The sequence below is a fragment of the Nicotiana sylvestris genome, chromosome 4 (genome assembly GCF_000393655.2).
Source record: "Nicotiana sylvestris chromosome 4, ASM39365v2, whole genome shotgun sequence".
Lineage (NCBI taxonomy): Eukaryota > Viridiplantae > Streptophyta > Magnoliopsida > Solanales > Solanaceae > Nicotiana > Nicotiana sylvestris.
Window position 1 is genome coordinate 18123708 of NC_091060.1, and position 20603 is coordinate 18144310.

Genomic DNA, 20603 nt, shown 5'->3' on the forward strand with positions numbered 1-20603 from the left:
CCATTTCATGGTACGAGAAGGCATAGTCTTAGGGCATAAAGTGTCCAAGAATGGATTGCAGGTGGATAAAGCAAAGGTGGAAGTAATTGAAAAATTACCTCCACCAACATCAGTTAGAGGCATTCGCAGTTTCTTAGGCCATGCGGGTTTTTACCGTCGTTTCATCAAGGATTTTTCAAAAATCTCATCTCCTTTGTGCAGGCTTCTTGAGAAAGATACATCTTTCAAGTTTGATGATGCTTGTCTGAAAGCATTTGATGAGCTGAAACGAAGATTAGTTACTGCACCGATTATCATTTCTCCAGATTGGAAACTTCCATTTGAATTGATGTGTGATGCAAGTGATATAGCCATTGGAGCTGTTTTGGGGAAGCGGAAAGAAAAAATATTTTATTCCATTCACTATGCGAGTAGAACTCTTAATCCATCTCAAATGAATTACACTGTTACTGAAAAAGAGTTGCTCGCAGTAGTATGGGCATTTGATAAGTTTAGATCCTATCTAGTGGGGACAAAAGTCATAGTTTACGCAGATCACTCAGCTATAAGGTATTTATTTGCAAAGAAAGATGCCAAGCCAAGGTTAATTCGATGGGTTCTTCTTTTGCAGGAATTTGATTTGGAGATTCGAGATTGAAAGGGAACAGAGAATCTGGTTGCAGATCATTTATCCAGGCTGGAAAATAGAGGCCATGTCACTGAAGGAGAATCAATCAAAGAAACATTCCCTGACGAACATTTGCTGGTCATCACTTCGGATGAAACCCCGTGGTATGCTGATTATGTGAATTTCATTGCAAGTGGGGTGACTCCATCAGAATTCACAGCTGACCATAGAAGAAGGTTCTTACATGATGTGAGATTCTACATGTGGTACGAGCCTTTTCTATACAAGCAATGTGCAGATCAATTGGTAAGAAGGTGTGTCCCTGAGGAGGAGATGAATGCAATATTCCATGACTGTCATTCTTCTCTTTATGGAGGTCATCATGGTGGAGATAGAACTGCACAAAAGGTTTTGCAATCAGGTTTTTACTAACCAAAATTATTTAAAGATGCACATGCTTTTGTTAAAAATTGTGACAGGTGCCAAAGAACCGGAACGGTCACGAAGAAGCACGAGATGCCTTTACAAAATATTTTGGCAGTAGAGCTCTTTGATGTCTGGGGAATAGATTTCATGGGACTATTTCTGTATTCTAATGGGACAGATATATTTTGGTTGCAGTGGATTATGTGTCTAAGTGGGTTGAGTCCATTGCTCTTCCTACTAATGATGCGAAGGTAGTGGTAAGTTTTGTGAAGAAACACATTTTCACACGCTTTGGAACTCCAAGGGTGTTGATAAGTGATGGAGGAACACACTTTTGCAACAAATTGTTGAAAAATGTTCTAGCAAAATATGGTGTAAGACACAAGGTTGCTACTGCATATCACCCTCAAACGAGTGGTCAAGTTGAAGTGTCAAACAGGGAGGTAAAACAGATTTTGGAGAAAACTGTGAGCGCAAATAGGAAAGATTGGTCCGGTAAGTTAGAAGATGCATTGTGGGCTTACCGAACTGCATACAAGACTCCAATAGGTACTTCTCCATACAGGTTGGTTTATGGAAAAGCATGTCATTTGCCTGTTGAGATAGAACATAAAGCTTATTGGGCTATCAAAAAGCTAAATATGAATATGGACTTAGCTGGAGAAAAAAGACTGCTACAACTCAATGAACTTGATGAGTTTCGGTTGCATGCTTATGAAAATGCCAAGTTATATAAAGAAAAGACCAAGAAGTGGCACGACAAACACATCCAACATCGTGAGTTTGAGCCGGGTCAAGAAGTACTCTTGTTCAACTCAAGGCTAAAGCTTTTTCCTGGAAAGCTTTAGTCCCGTTGGGCAGGCCCTTTTGTTGTAGTAAGTGTAACTCCTCATGGAATAGTTGAATTGCGAAACATTAATTCAATAGGCACGTTCTTGGTAAATGGGCAACGAATTAAACACTATTGGGGTGGTGACATTCAACATCACAAAACCTCAGTAGATTTAATTGACATATAATGCAATATGGCGTCGTGCCGCGACATCGTGCTGCGACATTAAATCAGGTGCTGTGTGGGAGGCAACCTACAAATGTATTGTAAATATAGTTTGTAAATGAGAATTTATAACTTGGCCTTCTTGAGAGGCTATATATATATATATATATATATATATAAAACGTTCAGTGATTAGCGCGGGTGAGCATGGTTAGCGCACGACCCGCGCTAATTAGGTTTCCGTCTGCCTGACCTTCAGTGATTAGCGCGGGAGCGCATGACTAACACATAGCCCGCGCTAATCAGGTTTTAGTCTGCCTAGGGGGAAAATGACTAGCGCGGGAGCGCATAACCAGCGCACGACCCGCGCTAGTCACAGGTAACTTCGTTTTAAAAAGTTTTTTTTACTTCTTTAACTTAATAATACCCCCCCCCCACAACCAAAAAACCCTAATCTTTCTCTTCTTCTTCTTCTTCTTCTTATCAACACCCCACTTCTTCTTCTTCATCAAATCTCCCCACCTCTTCATTCACCCCATACTTCAACTCCTCTAAGGTACGTCTTCTTCATCTTCTTCTTATTAGTTATTTTTTTTTTTATTTTTTAGATTAATTTCGTTTTTGTGTGAACATAGTTTTAATTTTCTACTTTTTGTTTGATTTTCAATTTCTTTGCATATTTAGTATAATGTCTTCAATTTTTTTCCTTGTTTAGTTTTATTATGTAACATTATTATGTGGTTGTCAAGATTGTATATTTTTAGGATAGTTTCTTAAATTTTTCTTATTTAACATTAGAATGTAGCATTTATAGAAGATTTAAACATATGTTTGATGTTTGGTTGGGTTGAGGAAGTGAAAAATTAGGAATATGGTGGTGTAAAGTAGTAATTGGGTTGGTTGATGGTGAATACATTGTGACATAGAGTTGGAAAAAGCTTGAAACTCAACATGCTCACAATGTGTTTGAAAAAATGCCTCTTTGGAGGAAGTGAAGTGACCAACTATGTGGTGAAGTCTAAGTATCCCGGTTTGGTCACGCAATTGAATAGGGTTAACTCTAAACTACTTGCATGTATCATGGCCCCTCGTAAACGCCCAACATCAAGTTCCTCATCCGAACGCCCAGCTACAGCAAATGTTGGTGGACGGCCCAGAAAATCAGTTGATACTAGGCCATTCAACAGTCAAAAATTTGTGTCAGCCAAGGCACTGGACAGATTTAACAAAAAGGAGGAGAAAACAATAGTGCCTGAACAAGCAATGGATGCAAATGCTTTGGCTATTAATTGTCCAAACCTAGCAAACGAGTTGAGGAGGCGTGGGCTTGACATATTCTTCGAGGAGCCAATCACGGCGAATGTAATGCTAGTGAGGGAATATTATGCCAACCTTCCGGAACATGATAACTACAATGTTACAGTCCGAAAGCGACAAGTCAATGCATCTATAGAAACAATTCAGGATGTGTACAGGCTACCCCCAGTGGAGGAAGATTACATGGATATGTTCCAGGCATATAACAGCAAGCTAATACCATGGTCCACGTTCACCGACATAATTTGTCGCCCAGATGCAGATATCCAATGGTATAAATATGGGAACAAGTTCCACGCTAATGCCCTGAAGTTCGAGGCCAAATGTTGGTTGTACTTCATCAACAACCGTCTCTTGCCTTCCAAGAATTTGACTGAAGTAAACATCCCTCGAGCTTGCTTAATATGGTGTTTCATGAATAGGGCATGGTTTGATGTGCCATTGTTGATACATAAAGAAATGTTCCAGAGGGTTAGAATTCAATGCTACGGGTTGTATTACCCATCTCTTGTCACCCTACTATGCCTTCGAGCCAATATACCAAACAATCTTGCTGCAGATGGACGACTAGCTAAAGTCAATCCTTTCACGACTAAAATGGTCACCACAGGTAAGGAAGTTGTACATCCAGCTGAATTGGTTGCTGCTGATTCTGATGACAGTGACGATGAGGAAGGAGAGGACCAACAAGAAGGAGCTGACAATGTGGAGATGGGAGAAGATGCACCACCTACACAACCACAAGCCTTTGATGCAGTAGGACCGTCTAGGGCTGGTCGGGGACAAAGGATAGACCGCATGGAATAGGAAATCACTGAAATTAAAACATCAGTGACAGTTCTGGGGAGATGTGTTGATGAAATGCAAGTTCAACAGAAGAAAACGGAAAGCCGGCTCTTGGGTTGGCTTCGTCCAATTGTTCGGGCATGCAATGTGGATTCAGGTTCTGTCTCCGACCAGGAGTGACTCCTCGGGGAAGTATCTTTGCTTCATCTCTTGTTTATAATGAAAGACATGAGGACATGTCTCGATTTAAGTGTGGGGTGGAGGATTCCCTTAAACATATGTTTAACTGTTCTTAAATATTTTGGATGTTAGTAATTATTATGGATTTTTAGGTTGTTTCTATTGTTTGGGATTGTTGGAATGTTTTGGTGGTGTGGTACAATATATAATGTTTTGGGATTGCGTGACTATTTCACTTTTGTTTTTAAATGTTTTGGTGATTTAGTATTGTTGGAGTAATTGTTGTCTGTTCTTAAACATTTTCAGTAGATATTTTTTTTAGTAGTTATATTGGCTCGGCCCGATGATGAATTCTTTTAGATAGGAGTTCTTGAGGGACTGAGCCCATAGAAAACAACAAAAAGATTTTTGTTTTTATTTTTTGTATTTTTAGGTAGTATAACAATTCCCCCTTGGTTTTTCTTTAAGCCGCGGTTCTTTTCCAAGGGTTTATCTTGAACCGGGCATAGGTAGTTTTAAATTTCTGTTTTTATATTTTTTATTTATTTGTAGACTAAAATATGGGATGCAAGTTATAGAAGAGAACTCATAGCGTTGACACACCTGAACACATTAGACCCTAGAGTGTAACGCGCTTAGTCTAAATTGTTGAATCTCATTGAAAGTGACTTAATTTGTATGTTTGTACTGAATTGAATGCTCGTAATGGAGTGTCTTGATGAGCTGATCTGGAATGAGTCATATGCCATGTGTGGTGAGTATTTGTGTAGTCCATGTATTGTACTTGTGTCTAGAACTTGCCCGGTATGTGAGTTGAAGCGAAATTTGAGGTGATGCTCGGTTTGAAAAATGATGTTAGGCTTTCTTTGACCTTTTTGAGCTTAATTGCTTATTAAAAATAAGCAATTAGTCCCTAGTTAACCCTTTTGAGCCTTCAGACTTTTTGTTTGGCACCCGCATTACAAGCCTATACCCTTTTGTTCTTAATTGACATTGTTTTGATCCTTGTACCTCTTAAAGCACTTTAATTATGAGAAGAGCGCTAAAAGAAGTAAGAAAGAAATAAGTGTGGGGTGGCTTTTGAGTGAAACAAATAAAAGGATGAAAGGTGCACTTATGTTGTAAATAAAATACACCACTAGGAGAAATTGAGTGACAAGAAAAAAAAAAGAGATAATTACATTGTGTTTTGCTCTAGCTAGTGGGGAATGAATTAATATAGTGCTTAAAGAAGAAGGGCGTATTTGTGGGATGATATTGTGTATAAATGAGAAGTGGGTTGAAGAATTTATGCTGAAAATTGCTCGTGTGATGTGTTAAAGTGATTAGGGGTTGAGTCACTATTCCTAAATACATCCTACCCGTCCCTTAGCCCACATTACAACCATGAAAAAGTCCTAATTGATTTTCGATTGAGCTAGCCTGCATTAGTAGAAATTTACATTAAGGGCAAGCTTATGGTACCAATTGCATGCATGTGACCTCTTTTGCGAGAGTGAGTGATTTCCTTGATATATGTGAATATATGAATTGAATGTGGGGGATTGAACTCAGTTTTTGTTGATGTAATTGTGAGGGCATATGAATCGTGACGGAGAAGCAAGTCTTGATTTCTGTGTAGAGTACTTTGAGGAAGTGTAAATATTGCATGGCACTTGAGAGTTGACTTTGAGGCTAGGATTGTTCACTGCTAGGCGTAATATATGTACAATGTTCTAGGTGTAATGCGTGAGGGGAAATGGTTGAGTGAAGAATTCTCTAAAAAGAATATAGTGGATTGCTCGAGGACTAGCAATAAGCTAAGTGTGGGGTGTTGATAATAGGCTAAATTGTTTAATATAGCCTATGTTTTAGCTCAACTTAAGGATGGTTTACTATTGTAAATGTTCAAATAATGCAAAAATTGGCTCTAATAATGACTTTAATGTCTCACAGGAGTTCAATAAACAAATGAGGATTTATGATGGTAATCAAGTGAAAAATGGAGTCAAATGACGAAAAGTTGAGCAGCAACATCTTAACAAGAGAAAACCCCACTAGCGCTGGTCATGCGCTCCCGCGCTAGTTCAGTGATTTGGACAGAAAGAAACCCCACTAGCACGGGTCATGCGCTGGTCATGCGCTCTCGCACTAGTCCTATCCGGGAAATCAATTATTTGGGGGTAAAATTGGAATTCTTTCTTAATCTCACTCAACTTACATAAAGTAAAGCTCCATTATTGAGAGAGAAGATCAGATTTTGAGGGAGAAAAAGCCATAGAAGAAAGAGGAGCTTCATCTTGGAGCTAAGAAAGGAGAAGAAGAACAACATCTTGGAGCAAGGATTCAAAGAGTTCTTCTAAACTTTCTTCTATTTGTTTGTTTATATTATGTTTAAAACTTTTATTGTTGATTTTTGTATGATTATGAGTAGCTAAAAACTCTAGTATTCTTGGGTCATGGATGTTAGATAATTATGTTATTTGAAGCTTAGATTGAAGATATTGAATTTATTGTTATGGGTTGTTTATTTGATTCTGCTTCTAATTATTTTACTGCGTAGCTAACAGTAAAATACTATTTACGAATCTTGAGTTAAACTTGAAAAAGGAAATTCTTGATTGCATATAGAATCAAATAGAGCAAGATCCGGATCCTGGGCATCGGGTGAAAGATTCGCAATTAAGATAGAACTATACTTAATTGCCTTGCTTGGTTGAAAAATAGGAGTTGTAAATGCATTCTTGCTAATATTAATACCATAGACATATAGGTATTAGTTTAACTTGAATAGATGCATAAGAACTCGAAAGATTCTTATGAATATTATTAACCCTATAATCAATAACCCGGATAATTCAATAAATCCATTTTAAGCTAAAATAGTAGCATAATTTCTAGCAAGTCCATGACCCGGGAATATATTTATCCAAATTGTTATAAACATATTGTGAAATTGGTGTAGTAATTTTGTGTTGAATTATTGTGCAATTATTAAGTAAGTTGTAAATTGGTTCTTTATATATTTTGTGATAATTTAGCTTGAATTGATAATTGTTTGAGTCTACATCAGTCGATAAGTTGATCACAATTCCTCGTGGGAACGATACTCTACTTACTACTATATTACTTGTCGATCGCGTACACTTGTGTGAGTGTTTTGGTCGCAACAATAAGACTATTGTCTGCTTTGAGCTGTAAGCAATCTCTGTCTGATCAACTGGACTTTGTCCATAGCTTCTTGTACTATGTCAAGTCCCAAAAGTTAGTCTCATCAGCTTCAAACCATCCGATAGGAGAACGACATCTTCTACCATACAATGCTTCATACGGTGCCATTTGAATACTGGACTAGAAGCTATCGATGTAAGCAAATTAAGCTAAAGGTAGATAGCATCCCAACTACCTCCAAACTCAAGAATTCAAACTCTCAACACATCCTCCAAGATCTGTATAGTACGTTTAGACTGCCCCTTTGTGGATGAAATGCAGTACTAAGATCTACTCATGTACCCAATGCTTTTTGAAAACATTTCCAAAAGTGTGAGGTAAATTGTGATCCTCTATCAGAGATGATGGATATTGGAACTCTGTGAAGTCGGACAATTTCATTTATAAATATCTGTGCATACCTCACTCTTCCATATATAGTCTTTACTGGCAAAAATTGTGTTGATTTCGTCAGTCGATCTACAATCACCCATACAGATTCATAACCTCTAAGAGTTCGTGGTAGACCGGTGACAAAATCCATAGTAATTATTTTTCATTTCCACTCTGGAATCTCAATTTGTTGTAGTCCTGCGGGTCACTGATGCTCAGCCTTGACCTACTGACAAGTCAAACAACTAGAAACAAAGTTAGCAACATCTCTCTTCATACCTTCCCACCAATAAAATTGCTTCAGGTCATGGTACATTTTTGTTGATCCAGGATGTATAGTTTATTTATAGTTGTGGGATTCTTCAAGAATAGCATGTCTCGACCCATCTATGTCTGCTACACATAGCCTATCACCCATTCGAAGAACACCATCACTTTCAACAATCATATCCTTGTTTTTACCAACTAAGGCCTCATCTATATATTTGCATAATCGTTCATCCTCATATTGGGTGGCCTTAATGCGCTCAACTAATGAAGACTCCGCCTGAGCACAAGCCAACAATGCCTCTGAATTTCCGACATTAAATTCGATGCCTGTATCTTCTAGTCTCTGAATATCTTTGGCCAAAAGTCTCTTTGTAGGAGCTATGTGTGCCAAACTCCCCATAGATTTTCTACTTAATGCATCAGCCACCACATTGGCTTTTCCAGGATGATACAAAATAGAACAATCATAGTCTTTGAGTAGTTCCATCCAACGACGCTGCCGAAGATTCAGATCTCTCTGCTGAAAGATATACTTCAAACTTTTATGGTCAGTATAAATCTCACAAGTTTTTCCATATAGGTAATGCCTCCAAATTTTTAGAGCAAATACCACTGCAGCCATCTCCAAATCATGTGTAGGATAGTTTTGCTCGTGCTTTTTCAATTGTCTCGAAGAATAAGCTATAACACGAACATTTTGCATAAGAACACATCCTAATCCCACCCTCGAGGCGTCATAAAATACTGAAAATCCTCCAGAACCTGATGGTAAGGCTAATATTGGTACAGTTGTCAGACACGTTTTGAGTTTTTGAAAGCTTTGCCACATTCCTCCGTCCACTGAAACTTTGCATTTTTCGGTGTTAGCTTGGTCAGTGGCACTGCTATTCTAGAGAAATCCTGCACAACATGCCTATAATACCCTGCTAAGCCTAAAAAGCTACAAATCTCTGTAGGAGAAGTAGACATGGGCCATTTTCGCACAGCTTCTATCTTCTTAGGATCTACCATAATTCCATCTTTGGAAAAAACATGCCCTAGAAATGATACCGAGTCTATCCAAAATTCACACTTTGAGAACTTAGCATAAAGCCGATGTTCTCACAACGTCTACAACACAGTCCTGAGATGATCCTCGTGTTCTCCTTGGCTACGAGAATATATCAGGATATCATCAATAAATATTATCACAAATCTATCCAGAAACGGCTTGAACACCCTATTCATTAAATCCATGAATGCCACTGGAGCATTAGTTAGTCCAAAAGGCATCACTAGAAACTCATAGTGCCCATATCGAGTTCTGAAAGTAGTCTTAGAAATATCTTCGTCTTTGATTCTAAGTTGATGATAACCAGAATGGAGGTCAATCTTTGAAAAGTGGCTAGCTCCTTGTAACTGATCAAAATTGTCGTTTATACGAGGCAAAGGATATTTATTGCGTATTGTTATCTTGTTCAACTGCCTGTAGTCAATGCACATTCTTAGGAACCCGTCTTTCTTCTTTACGAATAGTACTAGTGCACCCTATGGTGATACACTAGGTCCAATAAAACCCTTATCTAACAAGTCCTGTAACTGTTGCTTTAACTCCCTCAACTCTATTGGTATGGGCTCTATGTCAAGCAGCAAATCAATACCAAAGTTTATTTCTCGTACTGGAGGTAATCCTGGTAAATCCTCAGGAAATACATTAGAGAATTCTCTCACTACTCGTACATTTTCGATACGAACTGTTTCCTTTCTTGTGTCATTTACAATATCTAAGAGACCCAAGCAACCTTTCTTCATAAGTCGTTGAGCTTTCATAAAAGATACAACTTTGCAAATCTCTGGAACCTGACTCCCTCTTAGAATAAAACTGGGTTCATTTGGTATCTCAAACTTAACTATCTTTGCATGACAATCGACTATCGCATAGCAAGAAGATAACCAATTCATTCCCATCAGCATGTCAAAGTCAATCATATCAAGTACAATAAGGTCAGCTAGAGTATCTCTACCTTCAACCCGAATCTGACAAGCACGATACACGTATTTAGCTAATAGAGACTCTCCAACATGAGTAGCAACTAGAAAAGGATCATTCAATGGCTCAGGCTGTCTACTAAATCTCAAAGAAAAGTACGAGGACACATAAGAGTGAGTAGATCCCGGATCAATCAACGCAAGTGCATCAAATGAACAGACAGAAAGAATACCTGTAACCACTACATTCGAGGCCTGAGCATCCTGTCCAGTAAATGCAAAAACTCTTGCTTGACCTCTACCAGCATTCCCCTATCCTTGATTCACAGTAGTACGGTCTCCAGCACCTCGAACTCTATTTCCTATACTTGTAGCACCTGAAGTATTACGAGTAGCCTGAGTCAGTGCAGTTGACTGAATAGAAGCCTGGTTGAAATTTCTCGGAGGCTGAGGGCAATCCCTCAAGTGATGTCCCAACTGGCCACACCAAAAACACTCTCCAATTAGAACATGACATTGGCCCAAATGATCTACCACAGGTCTGGCAGACTGGAGTAGTGGCATATATCTGCCCAAAATTACGATGTCCAGAAGATGATGGTCCACTATTACCTCATCTATAATGTGGTCTGTATATGGATTGTGAATACATATGTGTCCCTGTCTGAGAACTCTGTTGTTGTTGTTGTTTTTGTCCCTGATTTCCTGCTCTTCTATTTTCATTGAAACCGCCACTAAAAGTCCCTTCTATCTTGGCCTTCTTACGTAAATCACTAGCTGCATATTCATCACGTCCCTTGTTTTCAATCTTTCTAGCAAGGTCGACTATATCAGAGTAGGATAAAGTCTTCATCTGTGGGGCTATTGCAGTGTATAGACGGCCAACCAATCCATCAACAAACCTCTGAACTCGAGCTTCTTCGGTAGGCACTAAGTAAGGAGCATATATAACCAGCTTACAAAATTTAGTGTTATATGTTGACACATCTATATCTGGAGTCTAAACCAATCTCTCAAAGTTTCTAGAATATTTTTGCATCAGGCTATCGGGAAGGAAATGATTCTTGAACAACTTAGTGAACTCATCCTATGTCAGTGGTGCTGCTCCTGCTGGCCTTCCTAGTAATACAGTTTCATACCATGTGTTGGCCATATCCTCTAGTTTGTATGCTGCGAGCTCCACAGCTCTCTCGCTAGAACATCCTAGAGCACGTAATGCCTTGAGTGTCCCATCCAAGAAACTTTGAGGATCTGCTGAATTATCAGAACCTGTGAATTTTGGTGATTTCAATTTCAGGAACTCTTGTAGGGATACTTCCTTATTCCCAAAGTCTGAGTCTGTGCAGATGCTTGTGTCTGTAAAGTAGCCTGAGGAGCTGAACTTCCTCCCTGAGTAGGCACCAATGCCTCTAACACATTCAATAACCTTGCCACTACATCTATAGGTAAGGAAATAGTAGGTACAATAGTTGGCACTGGTGGTGGAGCATCCTGAACTCCCTACCCTTGTACTTGATCTGGCATAACAGCTTGGGGTTGACCCATGTTCCCGACTTCAGGTTGAGGAGCAGTCTGTCTTCTAGTTTGATGAACCCCAACTTAACCTCCACCCCAGGTAGCACCACGTCCAGCAGATGAGGGTGTGCATGCCCCAGCCATCTGCAAAAGAAATATTCCAAAGTCAATCTCAAGTTATCTCAACACACGATCAAAGAATGAAAGAAGGGAAAACATTCCTAAATGTTCAATAGCCTCGAGATCATAAGTATGGGCGCCTACATACCCATGAATAAGACTCTACTAAACATTGCTCCATGATTCGGGACTTAAAGCCTAAGCTCTGATACTGACTTTGTCATGACCCAATTTAGGATCGTGACTAGCGCTTAGGAGCAAGTGCTCCCAAGTAAGCCTCATCGGTAATTTTACAGAAAATCGGAAAGAGTTTTTCCTATTTTTGGACCATCCCAAAAATTTCCCTATGTCAAATCAATAACCAAACATCCTAATATCATACCAAATAATTGGCAACTTGTCAATTAACCAAAACAAGTCTCCACCATAACTAAACCACCAACTAACCACAAGAAATACTAATTTATCTCCAACTTTGATAAATGAGAATGATACTCAACATAAGACTATAATAACAAAAGAATACTCATGACACTAAAATAATGACTATGGAACGACTCTAAGAGTTCAAAGAAAAGAGTATAACAATAAATAAAATCTCTGCCCACGCGAACAAGTGCGAGGCTCACCAAGAACTATCAACCTGTACGCTCTAATTAACGAAATCCTCGCCCGCGTCAACTGCTGTCTCTATAAAAAAATTAGCAGGGAATAAGTCGCTAGCTCAGTGAGTAATAACACTTAGCCACAACCACTTTTATTTGGGGACAAGTCAGAAAACATGCTAGTATCTCAAATAGAAAATAACATAAAAATGCCCTTTCATAAACAATAAATAATTTTCAGTCTCATCATGCTCTTCTTGTAGTATAATACAATTAGCAATCCAGTAATAAGCTTGGTAACCACTGTATAATATCCATATTCATATTTTGGGAGGTTTCAATGAACGGATCATGTAATCGGTATAACTGTGGACTTCTTTGCAAGAAGTCAAATATAACGGTAGTCCCTACTCGAGGAAAATTGGTAACGGTATGCTAGTTCTACCTTCCCACTAGTGAGGGCTATAACTGTACTCTATAATCGGTACATACAAGGTGCACCAGGTCTAACGAACCCGCCGTTAGCTACGGGATCCTTCAATGTCTACTCCCATTTATACTTGTCTCTGTATACGTATATACTCATAGGAAAATATTTTAAAAATAATATAGATATTTAAGTTCTTATCAAATCATGTAATTTCATTTCGATAACAGTAAATTCAAGTAACGGTAAAACATATCTAGTGACAGCAAGAATATTTAAAACAACGGTAATCATGTCAAATAACTATTTCGGTATCATATCGAGTAAAAGACTTGTCCCACATGCAACTCAAATTAATTGGTAACATATTCATATTAAAAATCATGTGTAAATCATGCAGGTTATGAAAACACAAATTGCGGTAAGATTATTACTCACAGTACTCGTGCCGAAATTCCAAATGCTTCACCTCGAGTAATTCGTACAACTTCCTCCAATTCAATCTATAATTACATAATATCGGTCTCATGTTAATTTCTATGTTTAGGCTAATTCATAGCTAAATTAGAATACTCAACCCTCGAGGCTCCATGTTTGAATCTTAATTCGCCGAATTATATTCACCCACGGGATGAGTAATTATTAATCTATCAACTCCAACCTATTCATATAATATTCCCGCTTAATTCATGAAAAGGTTTATGGATTTCTCTTAGTTCCTAACCTACTCTTCTAACTCAGACTCAAATCCCACATTATATTTGCTTAGTCTCACGAAGAATCATGTATATAAACTACTATTGTTTCAAAAGAAGGAAAAATATATGCAATTACCTGGGCTTATCACTGAGACTAAAGAATATATACCAATGTTTAAGTGGAAATGGTATTTGGCACTGAGGTAACACTAAAAACCTTCCCCCTTTTCGTTTTTCTCTATTGATGCTTCTGTCGTGCCGTGATATTGGCATTGGCTAGGGGTTTCTCTTCTTTTCTTTTTTTTAAACCCTTTTTCTTTTGCTTTTGGTTTGGTTACGCTATAGATGTTAAACGGGTGGGCCGGGCCGGGTTGCTATTTTTTGGACTCGTACGGGTTACGGTCCAGGTCGGTTACGGGTTGGGGCTTAACGGGTTCGGGTTCATCCAGGTAAAAATTGAACCGTAAGGGTTACAAGTTAAGGGGGCCGGGCCGGGCCGGGTTTAGTGTATTTTTTAATTTTTTTTGTATTTTGTATAACTATTGTAAGTTATATTAATACTTTTTATTAATTTAAAGATTACAAGTTATATTAATACAAAAGTATTAATATAAATTGCAAGTGCTATATTTATTTCAAAATTAAAAATTAAAATTTGCATTTAAAAAGTAAATTAACAAAAAATAGTAAAACTAAATTTTCATGCATAATAAATTAACAATACTTCAAATTAATCTAACAAACTAAAACATTAAGTATAAATACGTCTAATAATTTTAAAATAACACAAATTATCTTAAAATCTTAAATACGAATTTCCGGAGGACGCTCAAGACAATACTTTATATGCCTCCTTAAACTACCTGTGCCAGACTCTGAACGAAAATTTAAGACTTGACCACAGTTCTTGCACTTTACTTTCTGATCTTCTTCATTTTCTTCTACCTCCTCAAAGTGTTGCCAAACATATGAGCGCACTCTAGAAGTACGAGGCATGATTTAAATTGAATTGAGATTTGAGATTTGAGAATTTGAGTTTGAGACTTGAAATCTTGAAAATTGGAGAATGAGAGAATGAGAGAAATTGAGATTGAGAAATGAGAGTTGAGTGAAGAAATAAAGAAGAGGGGGTGTATTTATAATTTTAGAGAAGGTTAATTTTGTAAATTGAAAAAAGGTTAAATTTTAAAGAAAAAAGAGGCTATTAATACAATTAACCCATTGGGCAACGGATCCCTGCCAGGTCTGACCGTTGCCAACGGTTAGTGGGCCCCACTTAATTCAAAAAATTAAAAAAAGCAAAAAAAAAAAGGTTGTACAGGACCGGGCCGGGCCGGTTTAACCGGTACACGGTACTGTTCACGTGGACCGGGTTTGACCGGTCCGGTTAACCGCTACCAAAATTTAAACGGACCAACCCTCTCTACGCCCCACCCGGCCCCCTATGTACCGGGCCGGTCCGGTTCTGGTTTTAACCTGTCTGGGCTGGGTCGGTTACAGGTCAACCCGGCCCGTTAGACACCTTTAGGTTACGCCAACAGACCTTTCCTTTTCTTCTTTTGATTTGGCCAGAGAAAGGGGCTTCGGCCCTTTTCTTTACTTGTCTCTTCTTCTTCTTTTGATTTGTTTTGTTGTTTTTTTAAGTTAGTTTCTTGTTATTATTATTTTGCTAATGACCAATACACCCTTATGAAAAATATAGGGTATTACACGACATCTGCGCGAGGAAGTGACGACATTACTAAAAAACGACCATATCAGAGAATTCTTAAGCGATCGGGCTAAAAATACGGCCGCAATCGGGATAACGCGGAGCCGTCGAAAGCAAGAGAAGATCCTCCACGTTTGACGATCAACATGATTTTTGGGGGGAAAGAGATTAACTATGTGACATTTTCGGTGGCAATCAGTGACCCACAGTAAGAGACTCCGATAAGTCGCTAAGGACGACATTACTTTCACGGAGGAAGACATAGGTGGATTGTTGTTGTCGCACAACGATGCATTAGAAATCTCTTTAAATGTCTTAAATTTTAAAATTAAGCGTGTTTTGGTGGACATAGGAAGTTCGGCCAATATTATCTAGTGGAGAGTACTGGAGCAAGCCAAGCTCACTGGAAGTATCATTCTAGCCACAAAACTCCTCGTCGGGTTCAATATGGCAAGCATGACAACCCGAGAAGAGATCTTGCTACCAACGAATGCAGAGGGGGTGATGAAGACGTCCCTTTTCAAGGTAGTGGACGGTGATATGGGTCACAACATTATCTTAGGGCGACCATGGTTTCACGATATGAAGGTCGTATTGTCAACTTATCATCAATTGCTAAAGTTCCCAACTCCCGAGGGAATTAGACAAATAAGAGGAGACCAACCAGCGGCAAGGAAGATGAATGCACTCTCAGTTTTCAGTAGCAAAGAGAAGGAACATGCAACATAGCAATTACAGGAACTGGTGCCTGCTCCCAAGCCGAGCGAAGTCAACCAAGGGGAGGATTCATTGGAATCCTATCAGGTACCAAGATACTTCCAGGTACTGGATGAAATGGACACAACAAAATCCATAGTGGAAGAACTTGAACAAGTCGTATTGTTCAAAAAGTTCTTGGAGAGGACGTTCCACTTGGGGACAAGACTAACACCCGAGCTCAGGTATGTGATAACTAGGGATTTTAACGCATTTTATACTCTTTCTTGCTTATGCTTTGATTAGAAATTCATACAAAATAGTCCCAAAAGGCTCACAAGTTGTGCTTGATTGCAGGTTTGATCAACAAAGTGATAAAATGTCAAAGATCATCTCAAAAAGGAGTGAAACTTGCACAAGTCCCAAGACAAGACAAAGCTCAGGCAAAACAGGCCCAGTGCGGCCGCACACCATTCTGTGCGGTCCGCACTAGGGGATTTAGAGAGGTTGATATTCAGGCACAAAGGCAATGCGGCTGCACTACGTTTTGTGCGGTCCGCACTGAAGTTAATGCGGCCGCACTCGACTTAGTGCAGTCCGCAGACCCAAGAATCACAGAGATGCCTGTTTTGAAGTTTCAAGCCAATGCGGTCCGCAGTCCATTCTGTGCGGACCATACTAGAAGCCTCCACGGCCGCAGTCCGTTCTGTGCGGTCCGCATTGCCTGAGTTCAGAGAGTTGGATTTTGAAGTTAAGAGCCCTATTGCAGCCGCACTCCATTTTGTGTGGTCCGCACTAACCCTGCAGGGGCATTTTTGTCCAAAATTTTCAGCTCAGTATAAATAGCTTTTTTTCCCATTTTTAGGGTTATCAGATAGTTTTGTAACGTAGTTGCACTCGTGGGTTCGACTTTCTTAGCCATTTTGGGCAATTTTATCTACTTTTCATCATTTAATCTTGTTATTTACCTTAGTGATTAATTAATATGAGTTGTTCTTCATCTATTTCTTGCTTTCTTCTTTAATTATGAGTAGCTAGACCTATAAGCTAGGGTTGTGGCTCAACCCTAGTGTGAGTAATTGATGGGTCTTGTACTTTAGGGCTAGAGTGACTATGGTTGTTTGATATTTGGGCACATTGCATGGTTAATTGGTGAATTAGTGGTTGCAAACACTAGTTTGTGTTTAGTTGACTAGGGCTCTTCTTGAGAAAGAGAGCCCAAGTCTCTAAAATTGGTCCATCAAGGAATTGGGGCGGACTCAAGAGATTGATAGCCCCAATTAAAGGGTTAAACCTCGAGAGAGTAATACCCGACTTGAACCCTAGTTGCTTGTGCAAATTTACATACCCAATTGGTCTTGAGAAAGTCAATTCGGGCAAAATCACTCGAACCACCGAGAGGTGTAGAATGGGTAATATCGTGCAACTGTTATATCATACTCCTCAATTATGTCAATCATGTCTTAGATTCAATTACCCGTCAATTAACCACCTAGGTGACAGTCATTACCCTAGTGCCTTTTAAACCATTTGAACAATCCTTTTTAGTTTAACTCTTAGCTTAATCTAGTTGCATTTATCATTTGTAGTTAATAATAGTAGAAGTAAAATGAAAACCCCAAAAATGATCAGAAGTGTAATTTCGAACACATACGCAATCCTAAACTAGATAGATACTCAATTCCTAATTCTAGCTCTCTGTGGAAATCGATCCCAACCCTAAATCGGGTAAAAGTTGCTCCGACCCTCTCTCGTTACTCAATAGTAGTGCGGAGTAGGACGTGATCACTTTTTGGCGCCGTTGTCGGGGAGCTAACGGCTTTAGCTATCTATTTAGTTAGTCTTGTGTATTGTTCTTATTTCCTTATTTGTTACTAACTTGTTTTTGTCACAACTCAGGTACCAAATGGCAGCGAACAACGCTAATGATTCTCTTGGAAAAATGATTGTGGGGGAGGAGGTAGATGATGTCGGAGATGATGAGGTCCCTCTTGTACCTCAAGGACAACGTAGAGGCCACAATGCCAATGCTAATCCCAATGACAATGTTCCAAACCCTCCTCTGCCACCTCCAAGAGTGGTTCCCAAGGTACTTCCTTGCGAGTGCTATTGTCCCACCCCGAATCCGGGCGGGCAATTTTCAGATAACCAATGTGAAGTTGACCTTACTTGAGCAGCGTGGGTATTTCACGGGCGCTACAAATAAAAATGCCTACAAACATCTTAAGGGGTTCGTGGATATATGCTGGGGGAGCAAGCAGACGAATGTGTCCGAGGCTGCTCTTAGGTTGAGACTCTTCCCATTCTCACTTCGGGGGAAGGCATTAGATTGGCTCGAGAGACTTCCCAACCATTCCATCATAACTTGGGATGAGTTGGTAGATAAATTCATTGCTAAATTTTTCTCGCTGGGGCATATGATGGTATTGCGTGATGAGATATTGGCTTTCAAGCAAGAGCCCATGGAACCTTTGCATGAGATTTGGGAGCATTATAGAACAATGGTGAAAGAATGTCCCAACAATGATATGACCGAGGCTATGATCCAACAAACCTTCTACCGGGGCATTAACACCACAAACCAATGCATAGTAAACCAACTTACCGGGGGCAATTTTATGAAGCTGTCATATGATGAGGCATGCAATGTACTTGATGAGATGGCTGACACTTCTTCTGCATGGCAAAGTAGATCCAATGTGCCTCAAGGTGACCCCACGGTTATTCATTTGCACAAGGAATTACATGATCATGGGCAGGCTATAGCGGAGTTGACAACTACTATGAACTAATTGGCAAAGGCACAGTTGCAACAAGTTCAAAATCCTCTCCAAGCGAATGCCATGGAGGGTGTTAATATGCTTGTCAACAAAAGAAGGCAACAAAACCAAGGGAATTCTGAGCAATTTGATGATGACTGTGATGGATTTCAAAATGATGGTTATGATGACCAAAGTGAAGAGGTTCAATATGTAAATAGCTATCAAGGCCAACAGAGCAACTCTTCCAACCAACAACAGTGGATACCTCAATGCAATTGGGGCAACCAACAACAAAACAATGGTAATTGGGGGAACAGCAACCAAAACAACAACTGGGGCAATCAAAACAACAATCAAGGCAACCAAGGGAATTAGAATGGTAATAACAACAATTGGGGTAGCAATAACAGTCAAGGTGGATGGAACAATGGAAACCAAGGAAATCAGGGGCAAGGCTTTCAAAGGCCCCCAATGTACCAACAATCGAACAATCCACCCCCATTTCTATCTAAAGGTCCTAGTTCTTTTGGCAATGATATGAGTAGAATTGAAATGATGTTCGAACAGATGATGAAGAAGAATGCGGATTCTGATGCATAGTTAGCTTCCCACAATACCTCTATCAGAAACTTGGAGGTACAATTGGTCCAAATCTCTTAGTCTTTAAATACTCGCCCTAAGAGTGCTCTACCAAGTAATACGGTAGTGAACCCGAAGGGTGGAAACAATCATATCATAGTGGTAACAATGAGAAGTGGGAGAGGAGGTGATGTGAATGCCTCCAAACAAAAACAAATCTTGGATGATGATGTTGAGTTGCAAGAAGATGAAGTCCCTTTGGTAGTTGAAGATGTGGTTGAAGAAAATATGAACAACGAAGTGAGGATTGATATTCAAGATGTCGAGGTGGAAACTCAAAATGATGTGAACCCGTCTAGGGAACACATAATAGACATGTCGAAACCGGTTATGCCTAAATCCATGGCTCCTTTGCCAATGCCACCTCCACCTTATCCTCAAAGGCTCGTGAAGAAAAAGAATGATAATCAGTTTAAGAAGTTCATTGACATGATGAAGAGCTTGTCTATTAATGTCCCTCTGGTGGAGGCTCTTGAACAAATGCCGGGTTATGCAAAATTCATGAAAGACTTGGTCACAAAGAAGCGTTCTATGGATTGTGAAACTATAAAGATGACTCACCAATTTAGTGCTATAGTGAATTCAATGGCCCCGAAGCTTGAAAATTCCAGTGCATTCACCATTCCTTGCACCATTGGAAGAGCGGATTTTGCTAAGGCTCTATGTGATTTGGGAGCTAGTATTAATTTGATGCCCTACTCAGTGTTCAAAACCTTGGGTATTCGGCAACATAGGCCGACTTCCATGAGGTTACAAATGGCAGATAGATCGATGAAGAGACCATTGGGTATTATTGCTGATGTGCTTGTCCGTATGGACAAATTTATCTTGCTAGCTGATTTTGTGATCTTGGACTGCGAGGTGGACTACGAAGTTCCTATCATACTGGGCAGACCTTTCCTAGCTACGGGGAAGGAATTGGTAGATGTGGAAACAGGGGAACTCACCTTTCGGGTGGGTGATGAAAATGTGGTCTTTCATGTGTGCAAATCTATAAAGCAGGCCAATAGTACCGACATGTGCTCTTTTGTTGACCTCGTCACAACAGTGATAATTGATGACACCAGTGCAATGATCAATGTGGATGATCCATTGGAGGCCATATTGTTGAATCTTGATGTCAATGAGGATGCAAGCCGAGTGAAGTGCGCGAATGTTTTACATGGAATGGGCTCTTATTCTTATGAGCCTAGGAAATTGTCTTTGGATCTCGAGAATAGAAAGACTCCACCAACCAAACCGTCAATTGAGGAGCCTCCGGTATTGGAGTTGAAACCACTTCCTCCACACATTCTAC

The 20603-nt window shown here is 39.5% G+C and overlaps 1 protein-coding gene across 1 annotated transcript; it reads right to left on the bottom strand.

Annotated features, from left to right (window-relative positions):
- Positions 1–9692: 9692 nt before the first annotated feature.
- Positions 9693–11949, bottom strand: LOC104220032 (uncharacterized). Its single transcript, XM_070172584.1, has 6 exons — positions 11917–11949; positions 11738–11792; positions 11263–11402; positions 10784–11088; positions 10461–10701; positions 9693–10397 (listed from the first exon to the last, which is right to left on the bottom strand). The coding sequence occupies exons 1-6, from the start codon at positions 11947–11949 to the stop codon at positions 9693–9695; spliced, it is 1479 nt and encodes a 492-aa protein (XP_070028685.1).
- Between the last annotated feature and the right edge of the window lie 8654 nt (positions 11950–20603).

Excerpts from the sequence above, each read along its gene's own strand:
- LOC104220032 (XM_070172584.1), bottom strand. The coding sequence starts at position 11,949 with ATGGAGCAATGTTTAGTAGAGTCTTATTCATGG. Across the intron at positions 11,403-11,737 it reads TGGTGCTACCTGGGGTGGAG|GTTCTGATAATTCAGCAGAT; the intron begins GTTAAGTTGGGG and ends CAAAATTCACAG. Across the intron at positions 10,398-10,460 it reads GTGCTGGAGACCGTACTACT|GATGCTCAGGCCTCGAATGT; the intron begins GTGAATCAAGGA and ends TTTACTGGACAG.